The 19,283-nt window shown below is 43.4% G+C and overlaps 1 protein-coding gene across 1 annotated transcript in view; it reads right to left on the bottom strand.

Annotated features, from left to right (window-relative positions):
- Positions 1–12,844, bottom strand: part of LOC124597390 (prostaglandin reductase 1-like) — a 54,572-nt gene extending 41,728 nt beyond the window's left edge. The window contains exon 1 of the mRNA XM_047135936.1: positions 12,641–12,844. Within this exon, the coding sequence (XP_046991892.1) occupies positions 12,641–12,844 (204 nt within the window). The remainder of the gene's footprint in view (positions 1–12,640) is intronic.
- Between the last annotated feature and the right edge of the window lie 6,439 nt (positions 12,845–19,283).

The following is a 19,283-nucleotide window of genomic DNA, read 5'->3' as shown; positions in this document are numbered from 1 at the left end:
GACCTCACCTCTGGGTTGGGAGTCGTCGTTGAGTACGTAGCGTTCACTAATTGAGAGCACTTCCTCTGCCTATACTTCTTTGAGACGTTATGTGAACTCCGTCCTTGTGGCTAGGAGTTCGCTTTTCTCGTCTGTAGAACACAGAGAGGAGAAGACAGTATTAGAGTACAGGGTGATTCAAAAAGAATACCACAACTTTAAGAATTTAAAACTCTGCAACGACAAAAGGCAGAGCTAAGCACTATCTGTCGGCGAATTAAGGGAGCTATAAAGTTTCATTTAGTTGTACATTTGTTCGCTTGAGGCGCTGTTGACTAGGCGTCAGCGTCAGTTGATGCTAAGATGGCGACCGCTCAACAGAAAGCTTTTGTGTTATTGAGTACGGCAGAAGTGAATCGGCGACAGTTGTTCAGCGTGCATTTCGAACGAAGTATGGTGTTAAACCTCCTGATAGGTGGTGTATTAAACGTTGGTATAAACAGTTTACAGAGAATGGGTGTTTGTGCAAAGGAAAAAGTTCTGGACGGCCGAGAACGAGTGATGAAAATGTAGCACGCATCCAGCAAGCATTTGGTCGCAGCCCAGGAAAATCGACTCGCAGAGCTAGCAGAGAGCTGCAAATTCCACAATCAACCGTATGGAGAGTCCTACGAAAAAGGTTGGTTATGAAACCTGAACTACCCGAGGCGATGGATCGGCCGCCAGGCAGCCCGTGACAGAGCACTTCATCACTGGCCTCCAAGAAGCCCTGATCTTACCCCCTGCGATTTTTTCTTATGGGGGTATGTTAAGGATATGGTGTTTCGGCCACCTCTCCCAGCCACCATTGATGATTTGAGACGAGAAATAACAGCTGCTATCCAAACTGTTACACCTGATATGCTACAGAGAGTGTGGAACGAGTTGGAGTATCGGGTTGATATTGCTCGTGTGTCTGGAGGGGGCCATATTGAACATCTCTGAACTTGTTTTTGAGTGAAGAAAAACCTTTTTAAATACTCTTTGTAATGATGTATAACAGAAGGTTATATTATGTTTCTTTCATTAAATACACATTTTTAAAGTTGTGGTATTCTTTTTGAATCACCCTGTATATTAGTCAGAGGACCGCCTTCTGCCGTCCTAGTGTTTGAAAGAGTTTATTTGTGGATGGAGTTCTTCCATCGTCGCAGACGAGTAGGAGAACCATGGACGCACCGGACGCAGTACATACGCTGATATCGCAAATTGCTTCGGCTTATTAGGGCTGTAGAAGCTAAACAGCTGTGATCACCTTAGTTTATTTTTAATGAGGTTCCACACCACTGTAGATCATCTTTGAAAGCAGTGTCTTCTAGTGTTTGGTACGTAGATGATGTCAGTCATTTCGCGTTATTGAAATTAGATCGTGCAGTCAAAATAAGAGGCAGAATTGGGCAATTGATTAGTAATTTTACCTAGGAAACGTAAACTTTGTAATATATTTTTTTTAAAATCTACAATAAATATATAAGCAGGAACAACGTTTATCATTTAGTAGTATTAGTTGCCTTAATCATTCATTTATGTTTAGGTTATAATTCATATGTTAAAGTCCATTAAGAGATCCTAAGATCTGCTTCAGGGGGTAGCCAGACAGGGCCAAATCTTCATTTTAGCGTTTATTATTTTCTGTTGCGCACATGTATTTTACACCCGCCTGGAGTACCATCTTGGAAGTTCACAAACTTAGCCGTTTCGGAAATGCTTCCACCCTTGTGCCGAAAGCCGACGATCACGCCCTTTGGACGCTCCGTGTCCGCATTACTACAGCGATTGCACTGTTCTCCGCGCCCCTCTGACACGCTTTGTATACCGGGTGATCAAAAAGTCAGTATAAATTTGAAAACTGAATAAATCACGGAATAATGTAGATAGAGAGGTACAAATTGACGCACATGCTTCGAATGACATGGGGTTTTATTAGAGCCAAAAAAATACAAAAGTTCAAAAAATGTCCGACAGATGGCGCCTCATCTGATCAGAACAGCAATAATTAGCATAAAAAAGTAAGCCAAACCAAAGATGATGTTCTTTACAGGAAATGCTCAATATGTCCACAATCATTCCTCAACAACAGCTGTAGTCGAGGAATAATGTTGTGAACAGCATTGTAAAGCATGTCCGGAGTTATGGTGAGGCATTGGCGTCGGATGTTGTCTTTCAGCATCCCTAGAGATGTCGGTCGATCACGATACACTTGCGACTTCAGGTAACCCCAAAGCCAATAATCGCACGGACTGAGGTCTGGGGGACCTGGGGGGGCCAAGCGTGACGAAAGTGGCGGCTGAGCACACGATCATCACCAAACGATGCGCGCAAGAGATCTTTCACGCGTCTAGCAATATGGGGTGGAGCGCCATCCTGAATAAACATCGTACGTTCCAGCAAGTGTCTATCAGCCAGGCTGGGGATGATGAGATTCTGTAACATATCGGCGTACCCCTCACCCGTCACGGTAGCAGTTACAAAACCAGAATCACGCATTTCCTCGAAGAAAAAAGGCCCGATAACGGTAGATGTGGTAAATCCAACCCATAACGTGACTTTCTCGTCGTGCAATGGAGTTTCTACGACAGTTCTAGGATTTTCGGTAGCCCAAATTCTGCAGTTGTGGGCGTTGACAGACCCTCGGAGCGTGAAATGAGCTTCGTCGGTCCACAACACGTTACTCAACCAATCGTCATCTTCCGTCATCTTTTGAAACGCCCACACCGCAAATGCCCTCCGCTTCACTAAATCACCAGGTAACAGTTCATGATGCCGATGGATTTTGTACGGATAGCATCGGAAACTACGCCTAAGTGCCAACCAAACAGTAGCGTATGGAATGCCGGTGCGACGTGCGACTGCACGAGCGCTGACTTCCCCGTGCATAGACGAAACCGCTACAGTCTCCATTTCTTCCTGAACTGTCTCAGCAACATTACGCCTTGTGCTCGGTCGGCCACTACGGGGTCTATCGCCTAAACAAACCGTGGCTTGGAACTTCGAAATCATTCTCACCACAGCTGCATTTGTCAACGGACCTTTACCCGTTCGAATCCCCTTCCTATGGCAAATAAGATCGTAACGCTGAACTAGCACATTCCCCATTCTGATAACACAGCTTCACTAAAAGTGCCTTTCAGGTGACGTCAACATGCTGCGACTGCTGGCGCATCTGATTCTCTCTCAATACAGCTCCTTTTATACACGATTGTCATGCGCAGTCACTGACGTTTTGCTGTCCAGCGCCATCTGTCAAACATTTTGTGAACTGTTTTTTTCGGTTCTAATAATGAGGGGGGTGCGATGGGGAGGTTCCCTTGTTAGTAAAACACGGTGTTCTTCCTATAAACACACGGATTGATGACTGCATTACTTAAATGGCAACAACAGGAAAAAATTTCCAGTTCTTATGGAAACACCAGACTGTGGATGGTTTGGCCGTTTAAACCTAATGTGTATCATTAATGGAATGACATGCCTACAAAATTTTGTTGTACACGTGAGTGTTACGTTTTGCTTTGTTTGCAGAGCTACGTGTTCCAAACATGTGATAAAGAATTGCTAGCAAGAGAATTAAAAATGCGAAATTCTGACTTTACATCTGAAACAGAAGTTGGAAAGACAACGACGCCGTGATTAATATGCAAGACTGCTGCCTGTGCGATAAGATTGTGTGGAAGCAGTAGGCGGACCTCTTATCTGCGAGTACTGAGAGGAGATAACTCAAGAGATCCTGAGTGGACTTCGTGATGACATTTGTAATTATAGACGACTAGTGCTACAGAATCTTAATGTTTCTTGTGTGTCATCACAGCGCAGAGGAATTTAATTTCTATTTTTCTGTTTGCTTGGCAGAGCTTGCGAGAGAGACGTTGGTGTTAGTAGCTAAAGAACAATGAGAACGGAAATGACAAAGCGTGTTAGCCGGAGAAGGCCGTGATTTCGAAGTACGCTTGCCTGAAGTTTCAGAGAATTTCTTCCCTCCCTGTGGATATCCGTAGAGAGCACACTAGTGTGTAGAACGGCCAGAATCACGCGATTTGGTGGTCACGATTATCGATGTAGGGGTTATTTTATGAGGTCTGTAATTTTAACAAACAATAAACATTCGTCGGTGAAACTGTGGGTCTGTATTTTTGTCGCCTCGCCATGGCGTTACAGCAGTTGGGTCAGGAGAGGCAAATTAACTGTTCAGTATTGCTGACATTATATAAGTGGAAAGTTTAAAGAAAACCGAACATATGATATATTCACGGGTACTAATTTAACAATTGTATAACATCAATTGGAGGGAAGACCTTTTTTTTACAAATTACAGCAAAATATGTTTAAGAACAGGATGGGATTATGTGACAATTTACGCACCATATTTTGTTTTTCGTTGTCAAATGCTACATGGGTCTTAGTATGGACCGCTGTTATTGTTTCGGTCACCGACTCTAACAAGGCAGGATTGATGCAGTTGTCAAGTTGCGGAATTAGGCAGCTACCCTCATCATTCCTGCATAACAGCCACATCGTTAGCATCATCTACGATCCACATAATCCGCAATCCACCCAATTCTTTACCACTCTGTTTCCCCTTTCCTATTCCAGTCGCAAGTGGTTCACGGACAGAACGATTGTTTTGTAAGCATTCGTGTGGGATCGAAGCACTCTACATCACACAGACAGAGAGCTGTATCATGCCATTCTTCGGACTGCATACTAAAACATCAACGTGGTGTCGCTAATTCCAGAGAACAAAATGTTATATCGACAGTGGACGCTGAAAATGCTGTCTATTCCACTGTGCTTTTCTGATTTGTATTGGTGGGTCGTCAGCTGCAGTGAGCTTTCGACGCTAACTAGTTTCGTTCTTAGTTTCTCCATGTTGTTGCAAACTTCCATTTATTTTGGATTGTGTAGTTGCAGTGAGCCCAAATAATGCCTCCTCATCATCTCTCTCATGCGGTGGCCAGCGATAACAGAAAGTAATAGGTTTGTTTATAAATAAATAAATCTTCTGCTACCAGTCACGATTTTCTTTATTTTACTGTTCGCACGACGCGTTTCGAGAAATAATTCCCATTTTCAAGTGCGTTTTTTTATGTGTGTTAAGCCATTTCTTTTGATTTTGTCAGTGTGTGTGTGTGTGTGTGTGTGTCTGCTTAATTTTGTTGACTTTTACTGTAATACATAAGAAACGCGATTTTTAGTTGGGTATCAATTCTTTCTGTGAGGTTAGTGGCTAAAGTTTGAGAACAATTTGTACTTACAGTTTTCTAATGGTCCATTTGTGTAGAAAGTCACACACACTTAACATCACACACAACTTGTACATTTTACACATCGAAAATATCTTATATAAACAAAACAGTTACAAAGATCTTCTTATAGGTAGTTCACAGAGATAACATTATAGGTCTTCCACAGATTATGATATGCTTTTGTACAGAGGTTAATTTATCTTTACAATTTGGCTCATGAATTACTTATACTGATTTTACAATTGTGCTTATTTCTGTGTTTTACTATTTTTATTTAAGTATATTATCGAAACATCTGATGAAATTCACTGATTCACTTTCAAATTTTTCATTTAATATTTTATCTTCATATTTTCTGTAATGTGAAAATATCTCCAGTTCTTCAAGCAAATCCATTTTATGTCCTTTATTTAGTCGGTGGAGTACTTTGACATTTTGCTCTATTTTTCCGAATGGGTGTCCTGTATTATGTATGTGTGTTGCTATTGCTGATGTAGTGTGTTTGTTGTGTGTGTATGCTCTAATGTGCTCTGTGTACCTGGTGTTGATATTTCGGCCTGTTTGTCCTATGTAGAACTTGGAGCATTCCTGGCATGTTACCTTGTATATTCCAGAGTCTGAATATGGATCATGATTACATTTTATATTATGTATTAGTTTTTGGTGTAGTTTATTGGATGTAGAAAACACAATTTTTACTCTGTGATTTTTGAAAATATTTGCAATCTTCTGTGATAGATTGCCTATGTATGGAATGCTAGATATATATTTGTTTTTCTCTTTTTCTTCTGTGGTGCAGTTTGTACCTGGGTTTCTCTTCACTTTGTCTAAGATTGTGTCAACCATGGAAGCATTGTAACCATTGGCAACTGCAATCTTCTTCACTGTGTTTATTTCTTGTTGCATATTTTCTTGGTTCAATGGTATTTTTGTTGCCCTATGCAGCATTGACCTGTAAGCTGCCTGTTTATGAATATTTGGGTGACATGAGGTTGCAGGGATTGTGGTGTCAGTCATTGTGTTTTTCTTACAAATTTTGAATGTGCATGTGTTGTTGTGTCTTGTAATATTTAGGTCCAGAAAGTTGATACTTTTATATTGCTCATGTTCGACTGTAAATTTGATTTTCTCATTTACATTATTGAAATGATTAAGAATGTCTGTGATGTCTTTGGTATCTCCTTTCACTAACAGTATTGTGTCATCTACATATCGCCTATAAAGTTCTATTTTCCTTACGCAAGGTTCTTGGCTGTCAAATAATTTTCGTTCTAAGTGATTGACGTATATGTCAGCTATGGTACCGGATATACATGATCCCATTGCTAGGCCATCTGGTTGCTTATAAATGTTGTCATTAAAGGTAAAGTAGTTGTAACTTAGGGTTAGCTGAAGGAGTTCCATAAATTCGACAATCTCTGTGTATGAAAGTTTCTTGTGTTGCATAAGGTTCTTTTGTATTACTGTTAGAGCTTCTTGTATGGGTATGTTTGAATAAAGGTTGGTGATGTCAAATGATATAAATACGTCCCGTGGTCAACTCTATAAACAGCCCAGCATACAAACTGTCTCAAAAACTGAATAACATACTGGTGAAAAATTATACATATGAAACAACATATTCCATAAAAAACAGCATGATTCTAGCCAAAGAACTAAGAACCAGAAAGCTCTCCCAAGATGCATAGTTTCGAAACGCGTCGTGCGAATAGTAAAATAAAGAAAATCGTGACTGGTAGCAGATTTATTTATTTATAAACAAACCTATTGTATCTACAGTCGCAGGCTTTCAAAAACCATTTTTGATGGATCAAATCAGATAACAGAAAGCGTTGGTTTGTTTTTGGTTACAAATTAAATAGTTTTTAAACCGGGATTTTAGGTGCCCATTCGACAGAGCGCTCGCATATTAGCCTAGCCTGATGTTAGTTTTATCAATATGTATTAACGGGGACAGTGCAAACACTAACAAGGGAACCTCCCCATCGTACCCCCCCCCCCCTCAGATTTAGTTATAAGTTGGCACAGTGGATAGGCCTTGAAAAACTGAACACAGATCAATCGAGAAAACAGGAAGAAGTTGTGTGGAACTATGAAAAAAATAAGCAAAACATATAAACTGAGTAGTCCATGCGCAAGATAGGCAACATCAAGGATATCTGACCTCAACAAATGAATGCAACAGTTTCACAGTCGCACAGTTTTCCCTGTGCTCTGCCAAAACGTATGTTTTCAACGTTTTCAAATTTTTCCATGTGTAGACCTTCAAATCCTGCATATGTCCAAGCAAATCTGAACATGTCCTGGAATTTTGGAGCGCGAAGTTGATTATGTGTGAGTGCCTGATCTTTAATAATTGTCTGAAAATAAAAAATTAAACTTTCCACTCTACGGAAGACTTGAAGCAAGGACCTCTCGTTCCACAGCTGCTCACGCTAACGACGGCGTTCCTGAGCTCACCCTCTCCTTGATGTTGCCTATCTTTCGCATGGACTACTCAGTTTGTATATTTTGCTTATTTTTTTCACAGAGTTCCATACAACTTCTTCCTGTTTTATCTATCGATCTATGTTCAGTTTTTCAAGGCCTATCCACTGTGCCATCTTATAACTAAATCTGAGGGGGGGGGGGGGGGGGCGACGGGGAGGTTCCCTTGTAAGAATAAACAGTGTATTGTGTGTGTATTGTGTAGTGAAACCGGGGACCTAGAAACGATGGAGAAGCTTCGTCCTGCTGTAGCCCTCAGTGGTTTAGAACCCCACAACAGGCAAAGCAGTCCACCCAGCTCACCGCCGCCCCACACCGAACTTAGGCTTATTGTGTGGTTCGGCCCCCAGTGGATACACCCACCCACCCACCCACCCCTCCCTCCCTCCCTCCCTTCCTTCGGGAACGCCTCATACCAGACGACTGTAACCCCAAATATTTCCGTGGTAGAGTATGTGGAGACAGCAATTGCCGACATAGTGTAACTGAGGTAGAATAAGGGGAACCAGCCTGCATTCTCCGAGGCAGATGGAAAACCACCTTAAAAACCATCCACAGGCTGTCCAGCACACCGGACCTCGACACAAATCCGCTGAGCAGATTCGTGCCAGGGACCGGCACGCCTTCCTATTCGGGAAGCAGCGCGTTAGACCGCGCGGCTAGCCGGGCGGGCTTAAGAATAAACAGTACTCCAGCAGCGATTCAGTAGCGCTGCATGGCTGGCAGCAGCAGTGAGTGCGGGCCGGGGCGGCGCATTCTCTCTGGAGTTCTGGTTATTCTCCGACATTTATTGTCCTATGAATACATGTCGATAAAATGTATGTTGCACTAGACTAATCTGCGACTGCTCTATCGAGTGGGCAAGCAAAATTCCGCTTTAAAAATCATTTTATTTGCAACGGGAGACAAACTGACGCTTTCCGTCGACACTGGGCGAAACATCGAAGACCTAATGAGCAGTATTTGGGTTGACTCCAGCTACGCAACGCAAAGGAGAAATTGGAAGTATCTGCTGAAACACCAGAGAAAAAGCGCCCGGCGACTCTTTAAGAGAGACAAGCCATATAGAGAATGAGAGCGGTCCTGTCACCGATCCCCAGCGCGCTCCTGACGACACCGTTGTCCCTGCACACTCCACTGAGGACAGCATACTGGATTCTAAGGACAACGGGGTGGGTTCCTTCATCCCTCATCATACTCGGTTGGTTGGTTTGGGGGAGGGCACCAAATAGCAGAAGTCCGCAGCTCGTGGTCGTGTGGTAGCGTTCTCGCTTCCCGCGCCCTGGTTCCCGGGTTCGATTCCCGGCGGGGTCAGGGGTATTCTCTGCCTCGTGATGACTGGGTGTTGTGTGCTGTCCTTAGGTTAGTTAGGTTTAAGTAGTTCTACGTTCTAGGGGACTGATGACCATAGATGTTAAGTCCCATAGTGCTCAGAGGCATTTGAACCATTTTTGAACCAAATAGCGAGGCCACTGGTCCCATTGGATTAGGGAAGGATGAGGAAAGAAATCTGCCGTGCCCTTTCAAAGGGACCATCCCAGTATTTGCCTGAAGCGATTTAGGGAAATCACAGGAACCTAGATCAGGTTTTGAAACGTTTGCAAGTAGGCTGTTTAGGTTTCTATGTTGGTAACGTCATGTAGCGCTCGGTATGAAAATCACTGACTGTGCTGTGTGCAGTCTGTGGCTGGTTTGCATTTTTGGAATTTGCTATTGTAGTGTTGGGCAGTTGGCTGTTAACAGCGCGTAGAGCACTTCCTTCCCCAAGATATTAATAGTATCTGACTCGCAAAGCGTTCTTAAAAACATTCAGTACAATCGATGGGACAAAACAACCAACAATTATATCTTGCATGTGATATCTGAATATATTCGCTGTACACCCACGGGCCGGACGATCCATTTGTTGTGGGTACCTTCCCACTCTGGTATCCTCTATCATGGTGAAGTTGATGCATTAGCCAAACAAGCGGCAACCTTAGGCACCGTCCTGGATCTGCACCTTCCTTATACAGACTACTTACGTGAAGTCAAGGATCACGCAAGACAACAACGGCAGGAAACGTGGAACGTTTCTCAACAGACAAAAGGCGGTTATTACGCAATGCTCCAACCTCGGATTCCTTCACAGCCGTGGTTCATGAGGACACATCTGGACCGATCTACGATTTCTACCATCATAAGACTCCGCTTCAATCATGCCTCTTTCCCACAACATCTACATCGGATCAACGTTTACAGTTCGCCAGCATGTGAGTGTGATCCTGAGTCGGAAGCTGATGTCAACCACATCTTATTTATGTGCCCCAAATTTGACCGTGAACGGATGGTCTTTCTGAAGACATTGCTGAGTATGGGCTAGCATCTTCCTCAATCAGCTTCTTCTCTTTTGTGTACTACAGACGTTCGTCTATATAATGTGATAGTTAACTTCATCATGAGTACTGGTTACAATCTGTAGGGTTTAATGGTGTACATCAATTATAAATATGTCTTCCTGATAAAGATATTTCAGAATTGGTGTGAATTGTAAGCCAAGACACTTTTAATTATTTTCCAATTCAATTCAATTTTTAAAACATTATGTACAAAACTGTAACAGTTAAGCTTTTTATTCTTGTAAATATGCATTTCTGTATTTGTTTATTCAATTACGTGTTCATTGTCACTATGTGTTGTCGATGGCTAAATTGAGTACACACTCAAAGGCAAAATAAAAGAAAAGAAAAAAAACAGCGCGTTGCGTTGCGCAGTTGGAGGTGAGCCGCCAGCAGTGGTGGATGTGGGGAGTGAGATGGCGGAATTTTGAGAGCGGATGATCTGGATGTGTGTCCATCAGAAAGAGTAAATTTGTAAGACTGGATGTTATGAACTCATATATATATATTATGAATTTTGAACACTATTAAGGTAAATACATTATTTGTTCTCTATCAAAATCTTTCATTTGCTAACTATGCCTATCAGTAGTTAGTGCCTTCAGTAGTTAGAATATTTTATTTAGCCGGCAGTATTAGCGCTCGCTGTATTGCAGTAGTTCGAGAAACTAAGATTTTTGTGAGGTAAGTGATTCATGAAAGGCATAGGTTATTGTAGTCAGGGCCATTCTTTTGTAGGGATTTTTGAAAGTCAGATTGCGTTGCGCTAAAAGTATTGTGTGTCAGTTTAGTGTTGATCAGAATAAGTAAAGAGAGAAATGTCTGAGTACGTTCAGTTCTGCTCGGCTGTTTGAGAATCAAATAACGTAAGAGGTTTATGAGCACCATCAGTCATGAATTTTTCTAAGGTGACGTTTCACGTTGTCCTCCCGAATGTGAGCCCAGTGTGCTAACCACTGCTTCACCTCATCCCTCATCATACTCGGTTGGTTGGTGTGGGGGAGACGGCGCCAAATGGCGAGGTCGTTGGTCCCATTGGATTAGGGAAGGATGGGAAAGGAAATCGGCCGTGCCATTTCAGAGGAACCATCCCACTGCTGTTTCTTATTTATATAAATGATATGCCTTCTAGTATTACAGATGTTCCAAAAATACTTCTGTTTGCTGATGACACCAGCTTGTTAGTGAAGGATCTTGTGTGTAATATTGAAACAGTATCAAATAATGTAGTTCATGAAATAAGTTCGTGGCTAGTGGAAAATAATTTGATGCTAAATCACAGTAAGACTCAGTTTTTACAGTTTCTAACTCACAATTCAACAAGAACCGATATTTTGATCAGACAGAATGGGCATATTATAAGCGAGACGGAACAGTTAAAGTTCGGATTGATAGGAAGCTGTTGTGGAAAGCCCATGTCCAGGATCTTGTTCAGAAACTAAATGCTGCTTTATTTACCATTAGAACAGTATCTGAAATAAGTGACACTTCAACACGAAAAGTAGTCTACTTCGCATATTTTCATACGCTTATGTCGTATGGTATTATTTTTTGGGGTAATTCTTCTGATTCAGAAAGGTATTTTTGGCTCAAAAACCAGCTGTTCGAGCTATATGTGGTGTAAGTTCGAGAACCTCTTGTCGACCCCTATTCAATAGTCTGGGAATTCTGACATTGCCCTCACACTATATATTTCCCAAGAGTTAGCAGCTTTCACTCAGTTAATACTAGGCAGAAATCCAATCTGCATGTGGAATGCACTTCCTTGACTCTTGTGCAGAAGGGAGTGCAGTATTCTGCTGCATCCATTTTCAATAAGCTACCACAAGGACTCAAAAATCTTAGCAGTAGCCCAAACTCCTTTAAGTCTAAACTGAAGAGTTTCCTCATAGCTCACTCCTTCTATTCTGTCGAGGAGCTCCTGGAAGAGCTAAAAATTAAGCAAATTCCAGTGTTACATTGTTGATTTTCTTTATTTAAACTTAAGACTTGTCACCTGAATATGTTTTTTATATTTCATCTATTTCTAATATCGTGTTATGATTTCATGTATTGACTCGTTCCATGACCATGGAGACTTCTGCTTAATTTGGTCCCACGGAACAATAAATAAATAAATAAATAAATAAATAAATAACCTCACTCGGTTAGCCGGCCGCGGTGGTCTCGCGGTTCTAGGCGCGCAGTCCGGAACCGTGCGACTGCTACGGTCGCAGGTTCGAATCCTGCCTCGGGCATGGATGTGTGTGATGTCCTCAGGTTAGTTAGGTTTAAGTAGTTCTAAGTTCTAGGGGACTGATGACCACAGCAGTTGAGTCCCATAGTGCTCAGAGCCATTTGAACCAATCACTCGGTCCTCGTCATACTTCAAATTAATGTAATGCACATGTAACTTTAATACCTCTGGCGATAGCGGCACACTGCCGAAACGCGGTAGTAAATATTACTAAAGTATTTATTATTTCGTAAGTTGACTGTTTTTGCTTTGGAAGCGAACGGCCGAATCGAGTGCGGTACCTGCGAGCCGATCATAGTGGCGCCGACCTTGTGCAGGTGCTTGAAGGCCCACTCGAACGGGTCGAGGCTGATGTAGAGCGCCTCGACCAGGATTTGCCCGTCGCGCAGCGGCGGCAGCTCCTGCTCCTCCTGCAGGCAGAAGTCTTCGGGCAGCGGCTCGGCGCCGAATGGGCGCGCGATCACCAGCTTGCGCGCTCCCGCCATCGCGGCCCGCGGCTGACTGAGCGCTGCCAGCTGCCAGCTGCCAGCTCCTGCCGTGTATCGCTCTGCACGTTACGTCAGCGAGAGGCGCCGACGCGGGCACGCCACAGCGTCTGCGACGCGCGCCGCTATTCACGTGTCGCGCGTCGCCGTGATCCAGATGAACGAATCTGTACTGGCGTTGTCATCTCCAGCCTTACCGTTCCTTAGTGTCTAACGCCGGAAATGCATATCCTACTATTTCCAGGAAATGAAGACAACAGAAGAGATTTTAGCCAATGACCTGTCTGCATTCGACAATTACTTCAAAATCTGGAGACTCCAACCCAGTGTGAGTAAAACAGAAGTGTGTTGCTTCCATCTAAATAACCAGTTGGCGAACGTAAAACTGGAGGTAAGTTTCAGAGGCAGAATTCTTCGTCACAACTGGAACCCAAAATATCTTGGTGTCATCCTGGATCGTACACTATGCTTCAAACAACACCTTCTTAACTTAGCTCAAAAGCTGAGGACTCGAAACAACATCCTCCATAAGCTATGCGGAACTACCTGGGGATCTTCAGCAACCACCCTGCGAACTTCAGCTCTGGGCTTGGTATACTCAAGTGCTGAGTATTGTGCACCTGTTTGGATGAATAGTCATCATACAAGGCTTGTTGATACCCAGCTGAATACGACAATGCGCATAATATCTGGCACAATCAGATCTACTCCAGTTTATTGGCTTCCACTGTTAACCGGTATAATACCTCCTGATCTACGCCGATGTACTGCCCTTACGAAAGAATTCCACAAGATCTCCAGGAATTCTAACCCACCCGTGCATAGCGACCTGCCACTTTTAAATCGCAAGAGACTGAAATCACGTCATCCAACTCTGTGCGATGCTGCTGACATGGTTGCTAAGAATTTCAAACCTCTAGAAGAATGGAAAGGTCGGTGGGAAGCAGTGACAGATGTGCACCTGCATAACATCTTCTCAGGTGCTAAACTTCCAAGTGGATTCGACTTACCACGCAAGACGTGGTCTACTCTCAACAGAATCCGTACCAGCCATGGCCGATGCAGGGATGCTCTCTTTAAGTGGAAGAAGCTGCCTGATCCAGCCTGTGACTGCGGGGCTCCATACCAGACTGTTCACCTCATTGTCAGTGAATGCAGGATTCGAGCCTATCACGGCGCCGAAGAGGACTTCCTGCTAGCAACTCCAGATGCAGTGCGCTAGATTGAAGGACTGGATGTTCAGTTGTAAAGACAAACTTAAACTTCTTGCGTGTCAATATGTATATATGTATATGTAATTTCATGATATGTCTGTATTAGCCATACGCTAAATAAATAAAATAAACTATTTCCATCTATTGTACTATACATTTTTTTCCTTATTTTGTTACCTGAAGATATGACATTTCTGTGTCTTTATATATTGTAATTGTTCTACTGTGTGTGTATATATTTATGCATTCATGTCGATGCATAATTGGTTTGTTTTGTAAATATTATTTGTATTTTTACACTGAGTCTGGCCTAGGCAAAACTATGCTATCGAACGATTACATCGACAGGTCGTGTGGAGAACCAAAGTGTTTAGGATCTTTGGTAGTGATAAGTCTGTCGCGTGGAGCGCGGGCCGAGGGGAGTCTGGCTGGATTAGTGCAGTGGAGCAGGTGTGTTGTGTGACGCTCCCGCGAGTTGCCGCGCTTTCGGGGTTTGGCAGCATGTAATTGCGCTCGACTTGCTATGATAGTTTCTGACACGGTGTCGCGGACGGGAAGCATTAGCTGGCGCACATCGAGAGCCCGTTTCACCTGATGTCCGTGTCGAGAAGAAGGCCCGCCAACATCCAGCTTCTGCAACAGCGACGGCCGACAAATGAGTGACTGTCGCCACCTCCCCGATCGACGATTGCAAACATTCAATCAACCAACATGGAAGACCGGGAGCACGTAAAGTTTTAGAACCGTATGGCAGGCCTCAGCTTTTCAAATTGGTCAATTTGTGTCACCAAATTACAGCAACGTAGCATGAACCTTTGTTGCTCATTGTCCCAATTGCATTACCAAGCAGGGTACCTTCCTTTCCCGGAATGAACCCGAGTGTCGTTGAAATTCAAACGCCAGCATTAAAGTAATATCATTCGATTTCACTGCTTTAATTTCAAAGTTCAGTTAAAGTATTCATAGCTGGCTACAATCTTTAGATTACACAAGCAGAAATTAAGAGTGCGAGTTTTGTTACCACATTTTAGCTTACCTGTGACTGCAGCTCAGCTTGGTACGTACTAAATTTTACTATTGTTAATTGTTCAGAATCATTTAATTAAAGTTCAAAGTTAAATCTCTTATTTCTAAATTGCGTAGATTCAAGTAGCTTTTGAAATGATTATTGAGGTAGCCCAAGACTAACCTTATTTTATTGAATTTCGTAGTGCTTCAGAAACAAAGTTGACTATTAATTTCAGTCACTAAATTAACTTTCAATTTTCCGGTTTTATTAATTCTTTTGCTAAATTAAGTCAGAGTGTAGCGAAATTTATTACTTCTGACAAACTTTCAGTTTTCACACAACACGTGTCAACCTTCAGTTGCCACGCTTTTAGTGCTAATTATATGTGCATTAATCTTTCATTTTCAGTTATTAACGCCATTTAATTGTTAACGTAACGACCACACATTTACTTTATTTATTAACTTTACCCAATTTCAGAATTAATTTCCACCAGTTTAATTTGCATTTTTCCTTTAATTTAGATGTAACCCTTTCCTCTCTCTTCACCGACAGATTAACTTCGGTGACGATTGCTTTTCCCAAATTTCCATTAGGTCCACCTGGTTTATGGCTCTGAGCACTATGGGACTTAACATCTATGGTCATCAGTCCCCCAGAACTTAGAACTACTTAAACCTAACTAACCTAAGGACATCACACAACACCCAGTCATCACGAGGCAGAGAAAATCCCTGACCCCACCGGGAATCGAACCCGGGAACCCGGGCGCGGGAAGCGAGAACGCTACCGCACGACCACGAGCTGCGGACCACGCGGTTTCATTTTTTACTGTCATTAAGGTTGAAAAGAGAGGGGGAGGTTACAAGTGGCGTGCTTCAGGCTGTTCTGCCGAGTAACTGTTTCCGTTTTTAGGCTCCATTCGCAGTGGCACCGATAACAGTTGCCAGACGCCGTCGCCAGAGGTCGTCCGGTAGCACCGGCCGACAGCGTGGTTACAGTACGTCCCATCCCCTTCGTCAGTTTTTCTTTTGGTGGGTGACGGAGGTTAGGTTAGCGAAATGCAGGAAAATCTGCAGCGGATAGGCACTTGGTGCAGGGAGTGGCAACTGACCCTTAACATAGACAAATGTAATGTACTGCGAATACATAGAAAGAAGGATCCTTTATTGTGTGATTATATGATAGCGGAGGCAATGGCAAGGATAGCGTTTCTGAAGAAGAGAAATTTGTTAACATCGAGTATTGATGTCAGAGTCAGGAAGTCGTTTCTGAAAGTATTTGTATGTAGTGTAGCCATGTACGGAAGTGAAACACGGACGATAAGTAGTTTAGACAAGAAGAGAATAGAAGCTTTAGAAATGTGGTGCTACAGAAGAATGCTGAAGATTAGATGGGTAGATCACATAACTAATGAGGTATTGAATAGAAATGGGGAGGAGTTTGTGGCACAACTTGACTAGAAGAAGGGATCGGTTGGTAGGACATGTTCTAGGCATCAAGGGATCACCACTTTAGTACTGGAGGGCAGCGTGGAGGTTAAAAATCGTAGAGGGAGACCAAGAGATGAATACACTAACCGCCGCCCGGAGTGGCCGTGCGGTTCCGGGCGCTACAGCCTGGAGCCGAGCGACCGCTACGGTCGCAGGTTCGAATCCTGCCTCGGGCATGGATGTGTGTGCTGTCCTTAGGTTAGTTACGTTTAATTAGTTCTAAGTTCTAGGCGATTGATGATCTCAGAAGTTAAGTCGCATAGTGCTCAGAGCCATTTGAACCAATACACTAACCAGATTCAGAAGGATGTAGGCTGCAGTAGGTACTGGGAGATTAAGAAGCTTGCAAAGGATAGAGTAGCATGGAGAGCTGCATCAAACCAGTCTCAGGACTGAAGACAACAACAACAACAACATCAACAACATGATAGCGGAACGAACACTGGGAGCAGTTACTTCTGTAAAATATCTGGGAGTATGCGTACGGAACGATTTGAAGTGGAATGATCATATAAAATTAATTGTTGGTAAGGCGGGTGCCAGGTCGAGATTCATTGGGAGAGTCCTTAGAAAATGTAGTCCATCAACAAAGGAGGTGGCTTACAAAACACTCGTTCGACCTATGCTTGAGTATTGCTCATCAGTGTGGGATCCGTACCAGGTCGGGTTGACAGAGCAGATAGAGAAGATCCAAAGAAGAGCGGCGCGTTTCGTCACAGGGTTATTTGGTAACCGTGATAGCGTTACGGAGATGTTTAACAAACTCAAGTGGCAGACTCTGCAAGAGAGGCGCTCTGCATCGCGGTGTAGCTTGCTGTCCACGTTTCGAGAGGGTGCATTTCTGGATGAGGTATCGAATATATTGCTTCCTCCTACTTATACCTCCCGAGGAGACCAAGAATGTAAAATTAGAGAGATTCGAGCGCGCATTGAGGCTTTGCGACAGTCGTTCTTCCCGCGAACCATACGCGACTGGAACAGGAAAGGGAGGTAATGACAGTGGCACGTAAAGTGCCCTCTACCACACACCGTTGGGTGGCTCGCGGAGTATAAATGTAGATGTAGATGTAGAATAGAATCTGTTCTGTGTGTGAATTAGGTTGGATTTTAACCTGCTAGGATGGGATGGACACCACGAGGTCTCTGTGCTTGGAGACGAGTGCTGCACTGCGGCTTTTGCTATTAAAAGACGCCGAACCCATCTGAGGGAACTATAGCTGTCTCGAAAATAACGCAGGAGGCACTGTAGTCAGTTACCGCAATAACCAGAAAAGTTTTTTCGAATGTGTGAAATGGAGGGAGAAACGTCCTGTTACACACTCGAGATGATTCATGAACAACAAGATAACAAACACACTATTCTGCTGTATTTATTAGAAGTTCCGAAGACACACACGTCAACTGACCCTCAATGACTGCCATTCAGCAACGTTTGAAAAACAAATATGAAGCCTAGAATAAGGCAAGCTGAACACCTAAGGCAGTGATAAGTGGAAACACAAACACCACATGTGCAAACCACTTCATACAACAAGTCAGCACCATACTGGCATAGAAACGCCAGAAAGTAGCAGTAATAATCTGTAGACTGCTACTACCCGCCTCCCAAAAACCAGTGGGAAGCCAGAAGGTGCTTAAAACATCAATGTAGGCCTGTGCTGCGATAGTGCCACGCAAAACAACAAGGGGTGCAAACCCCCTGCATGAAATACACGACCACACCATAACACCACAGCCTCCGAATTTTACTGTGGGCACTACACACGCTGGCAGATGAGGTTCACCGGGCATTCGCCGTACCCACATCCTGCCGTCGGATCGCCACATTGTGTACCTTGATTCGTCACTCCACACAACGTTCTTCCACTCCTTACACCAAGCGAGGCGTCGTTTGGCATTTACCGGCGTGATGTGTGGCTTATGAGCACCCACTCGACGATGAAATCCAAGTTTTCTCACCTCCCGCCTAACTGTCATAGTACTTTCAGTGGATCCTGATGCAGTTTGGAATTCCTGTCTGATGGTCTGGATAGATGTCTGCCTGTTACACATTGCGACCCTCTTCAACAGTCAGCGGTCTCTGTCAGTCAACAGACGAGGTCGGCCTGTACGCTTTTGTGCTGTACGTGTCCCTTAACGTTTCCACTTTACTATCACATTGGAAACCGTGGACCTAGGGATGTTTAGGAATACAGACGTATGATACGACTGACACCTGACCACGTCCGAAGTCCGTGAGTTCCGCGGAGTGGCCCATTCTGCTTTTTCACAATGTCTAATGACTACTGAGGTCGCTGATATGGAGCACCTGGCAGTAGGTGGCAGCACAATGTACCTAATATGAAAAAGTATGCTTTTGGGGGTGTCCGTATACTTTTGATCACATAGTGTACGTCATCGTTTGGTATGAAGATGCTACGAGGTACAACATGCAGACTGAGAGCCAGACCTCCAACCAGAGGGCGTTCCACAAGATTGGAACGTATTACAGACGGCAGAAGAAGAAATGCCAGATCAAGTGACGAAGAACGATAACTTCGAATATGGCAAGATACAGAAGCTCAGCGCAATCGCCGACAAGACTGATACAATGCTTTCAAAGAAAAATGCTACTATTTTAATTAGAATTCTTCACGCTAATTATGGATTAATTAATGGTTCAATATTAGAGGTAGCTTACTTAGGCCATTGCTAAATTGTTTCCGATAAAACTGCTCGCATTA

Source organism: Schistocerca americana, chromosome 1 (genome assembly GCF_021461395.2).
Source record: "Schistocerca americana isolate TAMUIC-IGC-003095 chromosome 1, iqSchAmer2.1, whole genome shotgun sequence".
Lineage (NCBI taxonomy): Eukaryota > Metazoa > Arthropoda > Insecta > Orthoptera > Acrididae > Schistocerca > Schistocerca americana.
This window is presented reverse-complemented; position numbering and strand designations above follow the sequence as displayed.